The 17,885-nt window shown below is 53.4% G+C and overlaps 1 protein-coding gene across 1 annotated transcript; it reads right to left on the bottom strand.

Annotated features, from left to right (window-relative positions):
- Nucleotides 1–4,222: 4,222 nt before the first annotated feature.
- On the bottom strand, nt 4,223–9,914 carry RHO (rhodopsin). Its single transcript, XM_045385664.2, has 5 exons — nt 9,459–9,914; nt 7,562–7,730; nt 6,225–6,390; nt 5,869–6,108; nt 4,223–5,043 (listed from the first exon to the last, which is right to left on the bottom strand). Exons 1-5 carry the CDS (start codon nt 9,817–9,819, stop codon nt 4,933–4,935), a joined length of 1,047 nt encoding a protein of 348 aa, XP_045241599.1. The 5' UTR covers nt 9,820–9,914; the 3' UTR covers nt 4,223–4,932.
- Between the last annotated feature and the right edge of the window lie 7,971 nt (nt 9,915–17,885).

Consider the following 17,885-nt stretch of genomic DNA (forward strand, 5'->3'; position numbering starts at 1 on the left):
AGAGAAGAAAAGCAAAGGAAGAAAGGAAGGAAGGAAGGAAGGAAGAAAGGAAGGAAGGAAGGAAGGAAGGAAGGAAGGAAGGAAGGAAGGAAGGAAAATAAATTGGCTATAACTCCAAAATCACAAGTGACTTAAACAAGAAACCATGAAACTCTTCCCTCCTGAAACTCTTGAAGTATAAGTTGGCCAGGGCTGTTAAGACAGCATGGGGGAACCATGGTGAGACACACCAGAGAACGCTGCCATTCTCTGTCCTCAGATTCTGTCTCGTGATCTAATATGGGTGCAGAAGCTCCAGTCATCATGACTACCTTCCAGCCAGCAGGAAGAAAAGACAAGAGGAAAAGGAGGGCACTTCCATTCTCCAAAATGCACAACCCAGAGACTACACACATCATTTCTGAGTACCCTACAGTGACTGGACCTTAATGTCCTGCCACCACAGTGCAAAAGAAGCTGAAAGATACTGTGTTGTGTTGAGCAACCAGGTGCCCAGCTAGAACCTAGTATGATATTATTAACAGAAGGAAAGGGAATGAATATCGGGGCAGTTAGCACTTGCTTCCCCGCTTTTGCGAGACCCCCCTCTCTGTGTTAATCTCCTTACATGTCCATTTCCTACCACACAAGGGGCTGCCTCCTTTGAACTTAGTTCATGTCTCTGGGAAGGGAATTCACATTTATTGAATGTCTACTGTGCACAGCACCCTTTATACAAATACTCTCATTAGACCCTGTAGACAATTCTACCCAGTGGGATAATTCTCTCCTGTATAGCTGAGGGGCCTGAGTCTTGGAGCAATTCAGGGACTTGCCCAAACCAAGTACAGTGGCTCATGCCTGTAGTCACAGCACTTTGAGAGGCCAAGGCAGGAAGATCCTTTGAGGTCGGAAGTTCAAGGCCAGCCAGGGCAACATAGGGAGACTCCATCTCTACAAAAAATAAAAAATAAGTTGGGTGTGGTGTTGTGTGCCTGTGGTCCCAGTTACTTGAGAGGCTGAGACAGGAGGATTGCTTGAGACTGGGAGGTCAAGGCTACAGTGAGCTATGATGGCACCACTGTACTCTAGTCTGGGTGACAAAGCGAGACCCCATTTCAAAAAAGAAAAAAAAGAAAGAAAGAAAGAAAGAGAAAGAGAGAAAGAAAGAGAAAGAAAGAAGAAAGAGGAAGGAGGAAGGAAGAAGGAAGGAAGGAAAGAAGAAGGAAAGAAAAAGAAAGAAAGGAAGGAAGGAAGAAAGAGAAAGAAAGAAAGAAAAGAAAGAAAGAAAAGAAAGAAAAGAAAAGAGGACTTGCCCTGAAGCTACATAGTTGAGAGGGGCACCCACTGTCTCTTTAGGGGGCATGCACTGTCTCCTTAGGGGGCACCTCAGGCTTTCAGGGGGGCATGTCTCCCTTGGCGTGAGAGAGCTCTGTGGCCATCTGAGTCCCCAGTGCATTCTGGCATGGGGTCAGCTTGCTCAGGTTTGATTGAATGGAGCTGCCATTGTACCTAAGAGGCTGTACCTCTTAGGTATCATTACAATGATAGAGATAGTCACATTGTACCTAAGAGGCTGTACCTCTTAGGTTGTACCTCCCGCTGGCTGCCTGGAGATGAAGTGTGGACAAACTTACTGCAGCTTAGGGCAGCAGCTCCTTCTCTTTATGTATGCAAGTGCCACTAAGCAACTGTCAAGTCATTTGTAAATTAAGGAGGTGGAGGCTTTCCTGTCTATCAGGACAAACGAGAGAATGTTCTGGTGTTAGAGTAAAATTTTCCTCTGGACATGAGGTTGGGGCAAATGTACCATTTCTCAGAAAAAGTGGACTGGGCTGGGGGTTGGGGTGGGGAGCTGGGATGGGCTCCCTGCAAGTCAGGACAGCTAAGATGCCACTGTCCCACCCACTGCCACCCTGGCCCAACACAGCATCCAAAACAAAGGGTGCCAAAACCTTTGGGACCACCCATAGGAATCTTCTCCCTCATGTCCTTGAGATGAGGAGACAGTGAGGCCTGGTCCAGCCATGTGCCCAGAAAATACCAACTTAGAGTCCATTCCCTCTGGGTTGATGCAGGCTCTGCTCACCCAGCCTCCTGCCCTCCTACTTCAGGTAACAGCACCTGGGCTTTCCTTTGTGAAACCTACCTCTCCCCATTCAGCCTGCTTGGGCTGCAGGGTGAGCATGTGACCTAGGTCTGGCCAATCAGAGGATGAATCCCCATTCCAGTCATGGTGATGCAGTTAGACCTGTGTATGCCTAGTGTTCCATTATTGGAACGCTAAGCATGTGTGAGTTATTTATATCTTACTGTTCAAGGTCATTGCCAAGGTCTGATTGCAAAAATCCAAAAAATTGCAACCTCAGGCATAAATGAGCCACATATGATCAGGTGACCTAGGCCTGGCCAATCACAGAATTAATCACCATCTCAGGCATGGTGATATGCTGTACCTGAAGCCCCGGGCTTTTTGGTCATGTGGAGCCAGCAATGTGTGCCTTTTGCTTCAGCCTAAATGAGCTGGATTTCCTATCACTTGCAACCAAAAGTATCCTGACTGATATTACCTAGTGAGTCAGAGTAAAGAGGGCCAATGATAGAGATCCCAGCGCAATGTGCCCCAGCCCCACCAAGGCACCGAGGATCTGCTATCTCATGCTCCTGCCCTCCTTCCTCACCTTGGAGGAGGGGGTGACTCTCGGGAGCTACAGCTCCATCCTGTTCCCCTTTGGGACAGGGTCTCTAGTGAGGCCAGCTCTGAACTGAGGCCCAGTATCGCCAAAGTCTCTCATCTGCTGCATGCTAGGCAGTAGGCTGGCCACTTAAAGTCCACAATCGCATCTAATCCCCTTAGGATCAGGTGTTTGTTTTTTGTTGTTGTTGTTTGTTTGTTTCGTTTTGTTTTGTTTTGTTTGGAGATGGACTCTCCCTCTGTTGCCCAGGCTGGAGTGCAGTGGCGTGATCTCGGTTCACTGCAACCTCTCCCTCCCGGGTTCAAGCGATTCTCCTGCCTCAGCCCCCTAAGTAGCTGGGATTACAGGCGCCTGCCACCATGCCCAGCAATTTTTGTATTTTTAGTAGAGATGGGGCTTCACCATATTGGTCAGGCTGGTCTCAAACCCCTGACCTCCTGATCTGCCCGCCTTGGCCTCCCAAGGTGCTGGGATTACAGGTGTGAGCCACTGTGCCCAGCCAAGGTCAGTTTTAAGATTCTCTTTTGCAGATAAGGAAGCTCAGAGAGGTGACAAAACTTGTTTGCAGTTTTATGGGTCACCTGTGACTCTATGACCCCAAAGTTGGGGTTTTTCTCATTCCCAGGGCTGCTTCCTCCACCTCTAGCCCCAGGGGACTCTGTGCTGCTTGGCTCTGCCCATTGCTCAATCCAGCCATCCCAGGGTCAGGGATCAGGTGGAAGCTGGCAGTTTCAATCTATCCTGTGGATAAAGAGTTTGAAAGCAACAAAACCCACCACCGTTAATACCAACATAGGAGCTGAGCTTTCAATGGCCCAATTTGCCTTAGTCTCCAGGCAGAGCTGGGTAAAGCTAGAGCTTCTGGCTTTGCCTATATGGAGAGGCGGGAGCAGTTACTGAGGCAGCTCAATTCTGACACCTCAGAGATGTGGCCAGCTTTCTGGAGCAGACTCTCCAGAATGGAGAATCGACTAGCAGCTGCTGAAGATGGGCTTGTCTGGCAAGGGAAACTGGAAACGGGGGCCCATGAACATCCCCAGGGAAGGTGGGCCCAGTGGAATTTCCCACTCTTTGTTTCTAAGCTCTTTGAGATAAGGATGACATCAGGGACTCAGCTGTTCATTAAATGTGGGCCGGTGAGCATATCTTCCAGAGGCTCCATGCTGTAGATGCTGGGGCCCAGGTGCTAGGGCAAAAGAGCAGGTAACTTCCAGAGGCTGAGAGAAAGGCGTGTCTCTCCATAAGCCACACTGGGAAGGGGAGGCACGGGGTCTGGGGCCTCACAGTAGGGGTGATACCCCAGGCCCAATCTCACCCTCACTGAGAACTTGGCCTTCATCGCCCCACTCCCCCAATGTTGTTTTTTCAGGTGTGATGACTGCATTCTGCATTCCTGTGACTGTCCTTGTCTGCAGCCCAGCCCCAGCCCTGGTCTGGCCTTGACGCCTAGCTAATTTTTAAAAACCTGCCCCGAGGCTGGGTGAAACCCCATCATCCGAATGCCCAGTCTCAGAATGTTCACAATCAGGAGGTGATAATCATAATAATTAACTAGTTACATTAATTGATGTTATTCACAACATGAACTAGAATCTGTACAGCTCTTGCTATTTACAAGGTGCTGAAACACACACATAGACACACACACACACACACACACACACACACACCTCTTTTGGTCCTCTCAGTAGCTGCGTGTCGGCAGGACCAGGAATCTGGGATTTCCATTTTATAGGGGAAGAAAGTGAGGCCCAGGGAGGGAAAAACAACTGCTCCTTATCATTAGCCAAGTATGAGTTGCTGCTGCTAAGAGGGTCTGAGAGGATAGATATGTTCTCCCTTCGCTTTCATTCCTCCATTCCTTCCTGCATCCATCCAGCATTTATTAAGCACCTACTGTGTGCCCCATTCTGTGCTAGACACTTATCCCTAAGCTGGGACACTTTTCCAGAAAGCAAGAATCCTCATGTTCCTGAAAGATGAGCTGGGAGGAGGAGGGGCACAGATCCCACTGGCCTTGGGGAACCTGGGACTCCAGATCAGTAGGTGTTGGTGGATGTCCCTTCTCAGGCTGTCCCGGGTGAGTGAGGAGCCTCATTTTTCTCTCATTAATTATTTCTTTAAAAAAAAAAATGAAGGAGCCTATGTGACTTCGTTCATTCTGCACAGGCGCTGCTCCTGGTGGGATGGCTGTGGCTGGGGGAGGGTGTGGGGGACGGGAGACGCCTACAGTCGGCCACAGCGTCCTAGGCAGGTCTTAGGCTGGGGCCACCTGGCTAGTCTCCGTCTTGGACACGGTGGCAGAGGCCTCATCGTCACCCAGCGGGTTCTTGCCGCAGCAGATGGTGGTGAGCATGCAGTTCCGGAACTGGAAGGCAAGAGGCTTGAGTCAGGGCCAGGGCTGCCCACAGTGTGCTTGGAACTGGCACGTTAGTGAGGTTTGCCCCAACCTTTTCCCTGCTTCTGCCCCTCACAGTTCCAGCGCCCCGTCCACTCAAATCTGGCTTCCTGGAGGAAACTTGCTAAGCAGACGCTCCTCACCCCTAGAGATGCCAGGGACCCAGCACGAGAGGGCTGTGTCGCCCATGACATTTCATGGTGCCCTCTGTGTGCCAAGGGTGTTCTGTAAATTATCTCCTGTAATCTGAGAGTTGGGTGTTTTGCCCTTTCTATGGATGAGGAAACCAAAGCACAGAGAGGGGAATTGACTTGCATGGGGTCACATAGTTAGAAAATGGCAGAGCTGACTTCAGAGACTGTTTACCCCAACTTCTGAGTTCCTTGGAGAGGAACCTTTACCCCTTTACCCCTTTACCCCTCAGAATAAGACTTTTTAGCTCCTTATTCAGCTTTATGGAGACTGGCCCATCCATTCCCCTCTTGGGACCTTCTGACTTTGACATTGGGCTTCCAGAACTATCTGGACTAGAGCTTCTCCCACCTCAGTGAGCATCTGAGCCACCTGTGGAGAGCTTGTTGGAAATGTAGGTTCCTAGGCCCTCCCTGAGATTCAGCAGATCTGGGTGGGGCCAGGAATCTGCATTTCTCACACACTCCCCATTGAGACTGCTGACCCAAGACTGCTGCCAGTAGCCCTGATGGAGCCCCCTCCCCTGCCCTGGGACGCAGTTTGTCCTTGGCAGGCAGTGCCTGTGGTCTGGGACACTGGGGCCCTCCCACCCGCAGTAGGCACCTGCTTGTTCATCATGATATAGATGACAGGGTTGTAGATGGAGGCGCTCTTGGCAAAGAACGCTGGGATGGTCATGAAGATGGGACCGAAGTTGGAGCCCTGGTGGGTGAAGATGTAGAATGCCACGCTGGCATAGGGCACCCAGCAGATCAGGAAAGCGATGACCATGATGATGACCATGCGAGTGACCTCCTTCTCTGCCTTCTGTGTGGTGGCCGACTCCTGCTGCTGGGCAGCGGCCTGCAAGACAAGGGGCCCGGGTCCAGACCATGGCTCCTCCAGGGAGCAGGAGCCGCAGATACATGCTGGGGGCTGGACTGTCAGAGCCGTGAGGCTGCCCACTCCCCGGCCCATACCTCCTTGACGGTGAAGACGAGCTGCCCGTAGCAGAAGAAGATGACAATCATGGGGATGGTGAAGTGGACCACGAACATGTAGATAACAAAGGACTCGTTGTTGACCTCTGGCTTGAGCGTGTAGTAGTCAATTCCGCACGAGCACTGCAAGCCCTCGGGGATGTATCTGAGGACGGGCAGGTAGGGAGAACCCGCCTGTGAGGGACTTGGCCAAGGCGCCTGCCGAGCGCTGGCCCTTTCTGGGGCTTCACATTCCCTTCCTGGAAAAGGGGATCATAAGCGTCTGCATGGCTGGGTGACGGGATGGAATATGGATCAGATGGGGATGCAGACGCACCTTGTGGAATCAGTGTCGCTTCACTGGTGGCTGCGGTACCAGATGATACCACCCAGCCTCTCCCGGCATGCCCAGCCCCAGCATCCACTGCCCTCTGAGCCTAGGGTTATGCCAGGCAGAGGTTGGTGAGGAGGAGGGGAGGCTCTGTATTTGAGGCAGTTTGTATAAACTGAGGTTTTCCTAGCCCCAGGGCGAGAGTATTTTCCAGGTCAAAGATGGACACACAGGGTATCTAAGGGATCTTTGTGCAGCTTCTGGAAACAAGAGGTTTCCAGGGCACATTGTTAGGATGTGGCAGTGGTTCCTGATATTGGTGACAGTTGACTGGCCTCAGGAAACCCAGAGCGTCCAGAGGCTGTGCTTCCGGAGGATGGAACCAGATTGGAGAAGATGGGGAAAAAGTCCAGCGGGGGGACTCAAATTCAGCAAGGGGTAAGAAATGGACCCTAGCAAGACTGAGGAGGAAAAGGAAGTGAGAGTGGGAATTTTCTGGAGACAGAGGGACATGAGGCCTCAGGGGACCAGAGTCACCGGTCCTATTGTCCAAACCACTGTCCCCACTGTGTCTCATCTCAGCCCCATTTGGAGACAATCGCCTAGAGGCTGAATGGGACCCAGTTCCCAAGGGCCACAATATGGCCACCAGCACTAGGAAGGTGTGGCCTCCCCTGCTGCTGAGGCCCAAGGTTAGAGGGGGCTGCCCCCAGGGTACTAGACCAAAGAGGATTGGAATTTGCGCCTGGCTTAGTTGAGGATTAGGGGCACAGCCAAGGTGAAGGGTTGGGATGTCTTGGATTCTCTTTTACATAGAGCTCAGGAGATGGGACCAGCGCTTTTAGCAACATTAGAGTCTATTTCTTCTGCCCTACACCCCTACCCTGGGTGGGCATTTGGGCCAGGAGACATACAAGGCCAGTGCCTGGAACCAGACACTACTGGGTTTGAGTCCTGACTGGAGGACCCTACAAAGAGCCTCTTCCCTTCTGCTCAACGCCATTACCTGGACCAGCCGAAGAGGGGGGGTGCGGCGCAGGCCAGCGCCATGACCCAGGTGAAGGCAACGCCCATGATGGCATGGTTCTCCCCGAAGCGGAAGTTGCTCATGGGCTTACACACCACCACGTACCGTTCGATGGCCAGGACCACCAAGGACCACAGGGCGATTTCACCTGCAAGGCAGTCAGCAGGCTGTCAGCAGACCCCACTGCCTGTCTAAGGAGGGTGCACTCCCCCTAGATAGGGAGAGGGTAGCTAGGAAGGCAACCAGGAGTGGGAGAGGGACTTGAGGAGACCTTGGGGAAGGAGAGAGCTTGGCACTGGGAGGAGTGGGAAGGGGCAGAGGGACCACATGCTGAGGAGGGCTGGGCAAAGAAGCTCCAGGGAATGGGGGAAGTTATTTGCTTAGTGCTCTGGGTCCATGAGGGACACGAATCAGATCAGGGGGTCACGATTGGACTGAGAACCCGGTAGGGAGTTGTGGGGTTTTTTGTTTGTTTTTAACAGAAGAATGCATCCTAATGTGGGGCAGAGTTCTTTGTTGGGCAGGAATGCAGAGGTGGCGGAAACCCAGAATTGGCAGTCCTTCATCCCTCTCTCTTCTCGGGAGATGAAACAACATGGGCAAGTGTGGCCCTCTCCTAGGAGCCATGAAGCAATGGGCAATGCTTTGCCCAGAGGAAGAAGAAGGAAATGATGAAATTGAGACATCTACCCTGCTCACCACCCCATGAAGTTCCACAGGGAGAGTGGCCATATAGTTAATCAGCCAAACTGGGACATTCCTAACAGTGAAAGGGACAATAATTGTAAACTGGGACTGACCCTGCAGAGAACAACCATCCGTATGTGGCACACCACCTTCTGGCCAGAACTGGGTGATCTGTGATTATTTGATGTAACAAATACCCAACAATGCCAGAGATTCCCTGAGAATGGGACCGAGGAGGCAACCTGGACATGGGGGAGAGAGGGCAAGGCTGGCAGGGTGATGCTTGTGACTGGTGGTAAGCTCTCCTCGTCACCCAGCTTTGCAGTGGCTGCCGCTAACATCTCCTCCATCTCAGCGGAGATATTCCTGGATCACAGCCAGGAGACCTAGGCTGTTGTTGCTGCCTGGCCACATCCCTAAATAAGTCTATTCCCTTCTCCCTGCCTCAGTTTTCCCCTCTGTTAAGTGGGATCTGTTATCCCTGCAGCACCCCCATCTGTTTTCCTGTTAAATGCAAGACATTATTCTAAAGCAAAAAGCAGCTGCTTCAGAGGGGCTGCATGCAGTTCTCAACACCAGGAGCCTTGGAGCGCGGCACGGAGGCTAGAGGGGCACCCGGGGACGGGGGGCTGGGAGGGGAGGCAGAGGATGCCAAAGGGGACCGAGCCCATTACCCAGCACAGGGAAGACTCAATGACTGGAGAATGGAGAATCCACTTCCTACCCTGGGCTTGGGCCCCCAGAGAGGAGGGGTCTGGCTTGCCCAGCTCTCTCCTCAGTGCCCAGCCTGGGTCTGACCTGTTTTCCGAGGGAAACAGAGGCTTGGTGTTGCCAACACGGCCCAAGATGGATGCAGGCTTCAAACTCAACTCTGCCCCCATCCCATTGTGACCCCCAGCAGGGCACTTGACTTCTTTGAGCCTCAGCTCAGTTTTCTGGCTGTGAAATTAGATAAGTGCATGTTGCTCCAGGTAAGATCAAGGTAGCGTTCAGAGCCAGCCCTGCACAAACAGCAGCCCAGCTATCACCATGAATGGTGTTTGTTGATGAATATATGAGGGCCTTGGGTAACGCTGACAGGAGAGGAGAAGGGAGAAGGCCTCTCAGCCACTACCGCCAAGCCCGGGACTGTCCCAGATCCCTCCATGCTCCCGGGCTCCTGCAAGCCCCACCCGCACCCGGCTCATACCTCCCAGGGTGGCAAAGAAGCCCTCCGCATTGCATCCTGTGGGCCCGAAGACGAAGTATCCATGCAGAGAGGTGTAGAGGGTGGTGGTGAAGCCACCGAAGACCATGAAGAGGTCGGCCACGGCTAGGTTGAGCAGGATGTAGTTGAGAGGTGTGCGCAGCTTCTTGTGCTGGACGGTGACGTAGAGCGTGAGGAAGTTGATGGGGAAGCCCAGCACGATCAGCAGGAACATGTAGGCGGCCAGCATGGAGAACTGCCATGGCTCGGCCAGGTAGTACTGCGGGTACTCGAAGGGGCTGCGCACCACGCCCGTCGCGTTGGAGAAGGGCACGTAGAAGTTAGGGCCTTCTGTGCCATTCATGGCTGTGGCCCTTGTGGCTGCCCCGCGTCTGCTCCCACCCAAGAATGCTGCGAAGGCCTGAGCTCAGCCACTCAGGGCTCTGGCTGGATGACTCTGGGCTCTCACCCCCCCAGACCCTTATAAAGTGACCTCCCCCTCCTAAGCTCCTGGCTGAATCAGCATCTGGGAGATTGGGGGTGTTCATAATCATATTAATCCCGCTGCAGAAACTGAGGGCCTAATTGGCTTCCAAGAGGGGCCAAGGTGACACCAGGAGGAAGCCTGAGGTCAGGGAGGAGAGGTACTCAGGACCCTGGGAAAGGGAGAAGGCCCCTAACTTCTACATGGCTTGTCTGTCCCAAGGTCCCAGCTCAGTCTGGTGGCCTTGGTCTGAAATAGGGACTGTGGGTGTCTGTGTCATTTCCCTTGGCTTAGTACGAGCTGACTTCAGATCTTCGTCTGGACTGGACAGTGAGCTTCTGGACAGCTAGAGACTTTCTAGTTTATTCTCCCAGTCTCTCATCTCGTCACACAGCCCCTTACCTGTTCGTTCCCCCAGCCCCTTACAAAGCTGTTCATTCCCCCGCAAGTTACTTCTGGGCTCGTCCAGTCCCCACACTCCTCTGACAGGAGGAGCTCCATGAGGGCAGGGGCTGCATCCTGCAGCTTCTATTTCCAGTGCCGGACACATGGCCTGGGGCCCAGGAGCCCAATCATTGTTGCATGGAATTGGAATTCACTCTCTTGTTCGTTCATTAAACATTTATTTGTGGGCCCCTGGGAATACAAAGATGGAAAGAAACAGCCCTGCCCAGAGGAGCTCAGGGGCTGAGGAGGACTCAGATATGAGAAGAAGCAGATTCCGCCCAAGGTGTCTGTGAGGTGGAGACGGGGCCTGACTGCCTGGGGGATGCAGTCCAGGAGGCCACGTTTGGGCCTTTGAGAGAAGGAGCAGTTTGCCAGGTGGCTGGGTGGGGAAGACTGAGCTGGGGGCAGTTGTGATGGGTCTTGAACGCCGGGGAGCCTGGCTTTATCCAGAGGGAAGTGGGCAGTGGCTTGGGCAGATCACTGGGGTAGAAAGGTGACTCGGATGCCCCAAAGATGGAGTGGAGGGAGGGAGGATGGAGGGGGCTTCCAGAGCAGGGGAGGGACAGAGCCCCTCAGGGGACTCCAGTCTGAAAGGGAGGCCAGCCCTGGAGGCAGCAGACAGGGCACTGTTGGGGGAGGTCTGGTCAGCTACGAGGGCCTCAAATGCCATGTGCCAGGTGGTCCCCATGACGGCCGATTCCAGAACAGCAGGATGTACTGTGAGAAAGAAAGTAGTCAAGAGCCTTGGAGGCAGATGGCTGGGGGCAAATGGAGGCCAACACTGGCAGGTCCCCCTCTCCCCGCTGTCCAAGGAACAGGATGACACCTCCTAAGAATGAAGCGGGGTGTCCAGGGTGGCCTGTGCAGGTGCTGACAATGCCCGAAGTGTGGCCGCTCAGGGACCACCATCCAGCCAACATGTGTATTGAGCACCTACTGTGGCCCAGACAAGGTGCTTTGTCCTGGGGGACACACAGGGGACATGAAAGAGCAAGCTCCTGCCCACAGGAAGCCAATGTTTCTGTGGGGTGAGGGGGCACAGGGACCACAAACGAATAGTGGAGCGAAAAACAGTAGGGACAGTTCATTCGCAGCCACTCCCAACACAGGAGGCTTCTCTGAGAAGCTGGAGCTTAAGCCGAGAATGGAACAACAGGAGGAAGCTTCAGGGGAAGGACATCCAGGCAGAAGGACCCCGGCAAGTGCAGAGCCCTGAGGCCAGGGAAACATCTCTTAATCTCTGTCATACCCAGTCTCTCCCACCCAGGATTCCCAGATCTGTCTGCTCAGAAGAGTGCCCCCTTCCCTGTAGCCCACCTGGGCTCCAGCCCCCTGCCTGGCCTGGGTGGTGTTGGGTATAACAGGGTTTGGCACACGTGGCAGGACTAAGGCAGGGCGGGTGGGATGGGGCCTCTCGTAGTTTAAGGCGCTTGGCCTGGTGATTATGCCCAACGCTAATGAGGTTAAGGTGGGGGGTTTGATTCTGACGTGGACCCTCATGGCCAGAAGGAGGGTGTCCTGGATGCCTTGGGTCAAGGCTGACCCACACCCAGCCCCTCCCTGGCCGGGCTGAGCCCCCACCCAACACAGCTTAGCAGTACCTCAGCACCTTGCTTGTTGCCTAGTGCTTCTGGCAGCACGGAGGCTTTTTATTTGTGTTTCGTGCTCGTCTCCCTGCCTGTAATGTGAGTCCACAAGGGCGGGCCTAGGTCTATCTTGCTCACAACAGGGTTCCCAGAGCCCAGCATGGTGCTTGGCCTGTAGTGGAAAGAGGTGGGATCATGTCTGTTTTGTTCATTGATGTGTCTCCAGGGCCTGGCACCTCGAAGGTGCTCCTGAATATTTGTTGAATGAATGAGTGGGGGAATGAATGAATGAAGTCCCCCTAGATGATCTCAGTACTTCCCCTCTCTGTCTCAGGTTCCTCCTTTGTGGGTTTCACAATTGCAACCTCATGGAACCCTGGTAATGGGGAACTAACAGCCATCACTGAGGTGACAGTGCTCTTTATTCTGTAAAGCTTGACAAAGAAAAAATTTTTTTGAGACAAGGTCTCTGTCACCCAGGCTGGAGTGCAGTGTCACAATCATAGCTCACTGCAGCCTCTGCCTCCTGGGCTCAAGCGATTCTCTCACCTCAGCTTCCTGAGTAGCTGGGACCACAAGTGCACACCACTAATTTTTGTATTTTTTGTAGGGGTGGAGTCTTGCTATGTTGCCCAGGCTAGTCTTGAACTCCTGGCTCAAGCGATCCACTCTCCTCGGCCTCCCAAAGTGCCAGGATTATAGGCATGAATCACCATGTCCGGCCCAAGAAATATTTTTTAAACAAAAAATGCTCTTTGTTCAGGACAACAGACTCATAGTGAGCTGGAAGGGTCATTCGAAGTCACCTACTCTGACCATCTCTGCTACATCCATTTTGCAGATGAAAAGACTGAGGACTAGCTCTGCAGAGTAGATCAGGTCCCGTTACAAATCAGTGGCAGCCTGCGTTATAACCTACACAGTCAACTGGGCTCCATGGGTATCAGCTTCCCAAACCGGGCTATGCCTCCCTCCCCTCATCAAAGACAGCTCTCAGGAAGGACCAGCCAGCCATTCACACCATAGTATAAATGACTAAAGAAAGGTTTAGCTGGGGTAATGGAAAGGCCCTAGACTGAGTCACACAGGCCTGGGGCGGGGCAGCGGAAGCCTCTAGGAGAGGAGGCTGGATTCTAGCTGGTCTTTGAGTCACCACGGTAGTACTGCTTCCTTCCCCACTCTGGGCCTCAGTTTGCTGGGACAAGGAAACCTCAGTGTGGGGCGCGTGCACATCCACCTATACAGTAAACCTCACCTGCTTTCCCCATGAGAGCCTGGTTCGTGAATCTTTAGACCCTACAGCCTTGGTTTCACTGTTCTCCCTCATTGGGCAAGGCTCTTTTCCATCCACCCTTACATCTGGACTAAGGCTACACAGCCTGGGTGCAGCCAGCTCCTCTGCCCTCCCGAGAGTATGCTTCGGTTCTCCACTCTGTAAAATGGGAATGATAATAGTGCCTACCTAATAGGATTATTGGGAGTTCTTGTAAGTGATCAATATGTTTGTTGATGACAGTATTAATCTCTTCCTAAGTCTCCTTCAGGTCTCTGCTCACACTCATGTCCTTGGGGCGACCACCCCTGACCATCCTACACACCAGGCACCCCCACCAGGTTTAGTCGTTGTTTTGAGACAGGGTCTTGCTCTGTCACCCAAGCTGGAGTGCAATGGTGCGATCTTGGTTCACTGCAACCTCCTCCTCCTGGATTCAAGCAATTCTCCTGCCTTAGCCTCCGAAGTAGCCAGGACTACAGGTGCGTGGTGCCACACCTGGCTAATTTTTATATTTTTAGTAGACGGGATTTTGCCAGGTTAGCCAGGCTGGTCTCTAACTCCTGATCTCAAGTGATCCATCTGCCTCGGCCTCCCAAAGTGCTGGGGTTACAGGCGTGAGCCACCACACTTGGCCTATTGTTTTTTGAGACAGGGTATCGCTCTGTCACTCAGGTTGGAGTGCAGTGGCACGATCATGGCTCACTGCAGCCTCAACCTCCTGGGCTCCAGAGATCCACCATCTCAACCCCTGAGTAGCTGGGACCATTGGTGTGTGCCACCATGCCTGGCTAATTTATTTTCATTTTTGTAGAGATGGGATCTCCCTATATTGTCCAAGCTGGTCTCTAATTCCCAGGCTCAAGTGATCCTCCTGCCTTGGGAGCCACTTGGGAGGCTGTAATCTCAGCCTCCCAAAGTGCTGAGATTACAGGTGTGAGTGACCACACCCAGCCATGTTCAGTTTTTAAACAGTCATCACCATCAGCAACTATCTCATTCATCTTCTTAAAGCAATTTTTAAATGTTTTTTAGAGATGAGTCTTGCTCTGTTGCCCAGGCTGGAGTGCAGTGGTGCAATCATAGCTTACTGCAGCCTTGAATTCCTGTCCTAGGCTCAAGTGATCCTCCTCAGCCTTCCGAGTAACTGGGTCTACAGGCATGCCACCACACCTGGCCTCATTTGTCTTCTTATTGACTGACTTCCCATCTCTTTCTAGAATGCAGGACCAGCCTGGCCTGTTCATCGTTGCCTCTGAGCTCACAACCAACAGGAGGTGTTCAATAAACATTTGTTGAATGAATGAACAACTCCTCCTGCCCCCTGTGAGGAGGGTCTAACTCCCCACTGACCACTGAGGAATCTGGGGCACGCAGGGTCAAAGTTCCTCTGCAGAGCTGGGATTTGAACACAGGCCTGGCCAGCACCCACACTTTGTGTCGGGCAGTCCAGAGAAACCCATGGTGTGGGTGTTGGCCAAGCTAGTGTGTGTAGGGCTTCCTGAACCAAGATGTCTGGATTCAGCCATCTTGGGGCACCCGAGTCCCAGCCCTCAGGAACCCAGCTTTGCCTCTGCCTCACAGGATTAGGGGCTTAGCTTGCAGGGCACAACTCGCTCTTCAGCCTCTGCAAGAGAGGAGCTGCTGTGAGAGGAGCTGCTAGGTCAGCATCCTTCTCCTCCTCCTCCTCCTCCTCCTCCTCCGCCTCCTCCGCCTCCTCCTCCTCCTCTTCCTTGGCTTTCTTTCTCCTGGTCCCCTACATGGCTCAGCCCCACCTGGCTGCATCACCAAGGCTACGTGAGGCCTTCAACGGCACTGAGAGCATCAAGAGAGAATAAGGGAGGGGGAAAGACCAGCTCTCATTCCCTCCTTCCTCTTTCTTTTTTCTACTCTAGCATTTGCCAGACTCCTTACATGCACCAGGCCCTGGGGACACTGAGGCAGATCCCAAACAGTTCCTGCTTTCAAGGGGCTCCCAGTCTCAGGGGGCACTGATGGGAAACTAAGCATGAGAGATGAGAGTTTTCTCCGAGTCCCAGTACTATGGGAGCCCAGAGGAGCAAGAGGTGGACCAGGAGGGTCAAAAGAGCCTCAAAAGAGTGTCCCAAGCAGGGCAGACAGGGAGGGCCAGCTGGGCGTGGAGGTGCTGGGCCCCCCAGGGTGGCGTGGTGGGGACAGAGGGCAGGCCTAGGGGTCTGGGTGTTGGCTGAATGGCATGGGCAGCTGCTGCAGGTGGCAAGCAGGGAGGGCAATGATGAGATCTCCATACTAGGCCAGTGTTCTAGATCTGTAGGGGAAGAATCAGGGAGGCCCAGGGTAAGCACCCTGCCCAGTGGTGGCCTCTGCTGTGGGCACACAGACTCCGAGCCAGAGAAGAGACAGAGCAACCTTGGAGGAGGGGCCTCTGCCCACCTGTGCGATAGCCACCAGGGTCTCCTGGCCTCACAGCCTTGCTGGAGAAAGAGGGGAAAGCAAGGCCTGGGGACCTCCAGCTGCCTGAGGTGCGCCTACAGTCAGGTCCACCTGAGGCTGCCCAGTCCACCTCTCCCTTCCTTCCTCATTCCAAGAACATGGGCACAATGTTGAGCAGTTGGAGATGAGAGATCGGGACCAGTCCCAGCCAGATGGGGTCTCCCTATATTGTCTGAGCTGGTCTCTAATTCCCGGCTCAAGCGATCCTCCTGCCTTGGCCTCCCAAAGTGCTGAGATTACAGGTGTGAGTGACCACACCCAGCCATGTTCAGTTTTTACAGTCATTACCATCAACGATTATTTCATTTGTCTTCTTAAAACAATTTTTAAATGTTTAGAGATGAATGTTGCTCTGTTGCCCAGGCTGGAGTGCAGTGGTGCAATCACAGCTTACTGCAGCCTTGAATTCCTGTCCTTGGCTCAATTAATCCTTCCACCTCAGCCTCCCGAGTAGTTGGGACTACACGCTACAGGCCAGAATCACTGCTCCACTGTGCAGCCGCCAGCAGCCGCTCCTGTCTGGCCTCAGTGTCCTCTTAGTTCAATGGGCATCGCCAGTTCCCTGTGGTGCCTTTCTTGTCACAGGCACTTGAGAGGTCAACAGGATCATCAGCGCTGTTAACAGACGCAGACTGAGGCTGGAACCTTGGAGTCAGAGCTGGAGGGGGCCCTTTTGTGCAGATGGGGAAACCGCCTTGGAGAAAAGACTGGACTTGGTTCAGACCCAGATCAGGTTGAGAGAGAAAAGCAGCCAGACACAGGGCTTATGCACAAAGGTTGCACTCAGGTGCAACCAAATATGCCTTGGCTTATTTGCTGAATGAAAAATAACATGACTGAGGCTCAGTGTCATCACCTGCGTAATAGGCAGCCTTGGATGATGCACGGAAAGTGCATCTGACTGAATAGGGGTCCCACTCAGGCCTCTGGAGCTGAGCTTCCCGGGGCAGCAGAACCCAGCAGAGCACACTCATTTTTGTGTTCTTCGGCTGAGGGGATGCATGCTAGAGTCTCGGCTGGAACCCTCCCCTGCCTCCAGCCAGGGACCATCTGATCTGTCACTGTGATTGACTGCTGGGTAGCTGGAGCTGTTTTCTCCCTCGCCTCTTTTTCCCAGCCATATGCAAATGATTTCAGTTCAAGTCATGCGCTAATGGAAATCCTAACACACTAATAAATGTTTAGTGGGAGAACGCATGCATGATGGTAAGTAATTAGACACTCGATGGAGGAGTTCTGTTGGCACAACTGTCTGGCTCCCTTCCTTTCTTTTCCTCCATCATCTCCAGAGAGATGCGGAGGGAGGCAGGGAGGAGGGGCGGTCTAGGGTGGGGCAGGGGCTCTGGGATGGGGCTCTATCTCTGACACTTCCCACTGGGGGCCTCTGTAGCCACTCTCCTTGGGGCCTCAGTGTCTGCGTCCCTGCAATGGGCACATTTGCCCTGCCCTGCCCCCTGCACAGGCGGGTTGTAAGGAATCAATACTGCAGCACAAGGGGAGGGTGCGTTTCAGCATGGCATGGCAGCCCTACCCCTTCTCCTGCCTGTGTCCGGCTGCTCTTGGGCTTTTCATGAAGTGCTGCATTGCCACCTCTGGCAGGTGGAGTGGGGGTGATAGGGGCAGGGCCTCGGGGCTGGACAAATTGTGGGCCGCCCCTCCCAGGGCTGGAGGCACCCCCGGGCCCTGGCAACCCCCTTCCCAGCCCCACTGGAAATCATAACCCTTCCTTCACAGGGCTGCTGAGAGGCTTGAGACAGCATGGAATGTGGCTGGTGCCAAAAACGTCCCCAATACATGTGAGTTCTCCTCAGCTTCTGTGTGCTGTTCCTTCCACGCCCTCAAGCTGTTGGACTGGACACCAGTGATGCCTGAGGGAAGGGACCTTGGCAGCATGGAATCTCAAACGGAAGCCCCCTGCTTCAGGAGCTGTTCCAAATGGAAGAGTCTCCACTGGGCTGGAGCTGCTCTGTGGGGCTGGGGAAGGTGGACGGAAGAGGGCAGCTCCACGGCCTGGACAGGAGCCTTGACTGGGCTACCAAACAGAAGGCTTTTTAAAAAAACTCCTGCCATCTTCTTTGGACCGAGGTATTTTTTCTTGTCAAGATGGATCCCCATTAAATCAAAATAAATAAACAAAAAAAAAATCCCTGCTCCCCTACCCCTTTCCA

Source organism: Macaca fascicularis, chromosome 2, assembly GCF_037993035.2.
Source record: "Macaca fascicularis isolate 582-1 chromosome 2, T2T-MFA8v1.1".
NCBI lineage: Eukaryota > Metazoa > Chordata > Mammalia > Primates > Cercopithecidae > Macaca > Macaca fascicularis.

Bases quoted from the DNA above. Each gene is read 5' to 3' on its own strand.
- RHO (XM_045385664.2), bottom strand. From the start codon at position 9,819: ATGAATGGCACAGAAGGCCCTAACTTCTACGTGCCCTTCTCCAACGCG. The intron at 6,391-7,561 runs GTAATGGCGTTG...GCCCGTCCTCAG, and splicing joins CCCCTCTTCGGCTGGTCCAG to ATACATCCCCGAGGGCTTGC. The intron at 5,044-5,868 runs GTGCCTACTGCG...CTTGCCTTCCAG, and splicing joins ATATCATGATGAACAAGCAG to TTCCGGAACTGCATGCTCAC.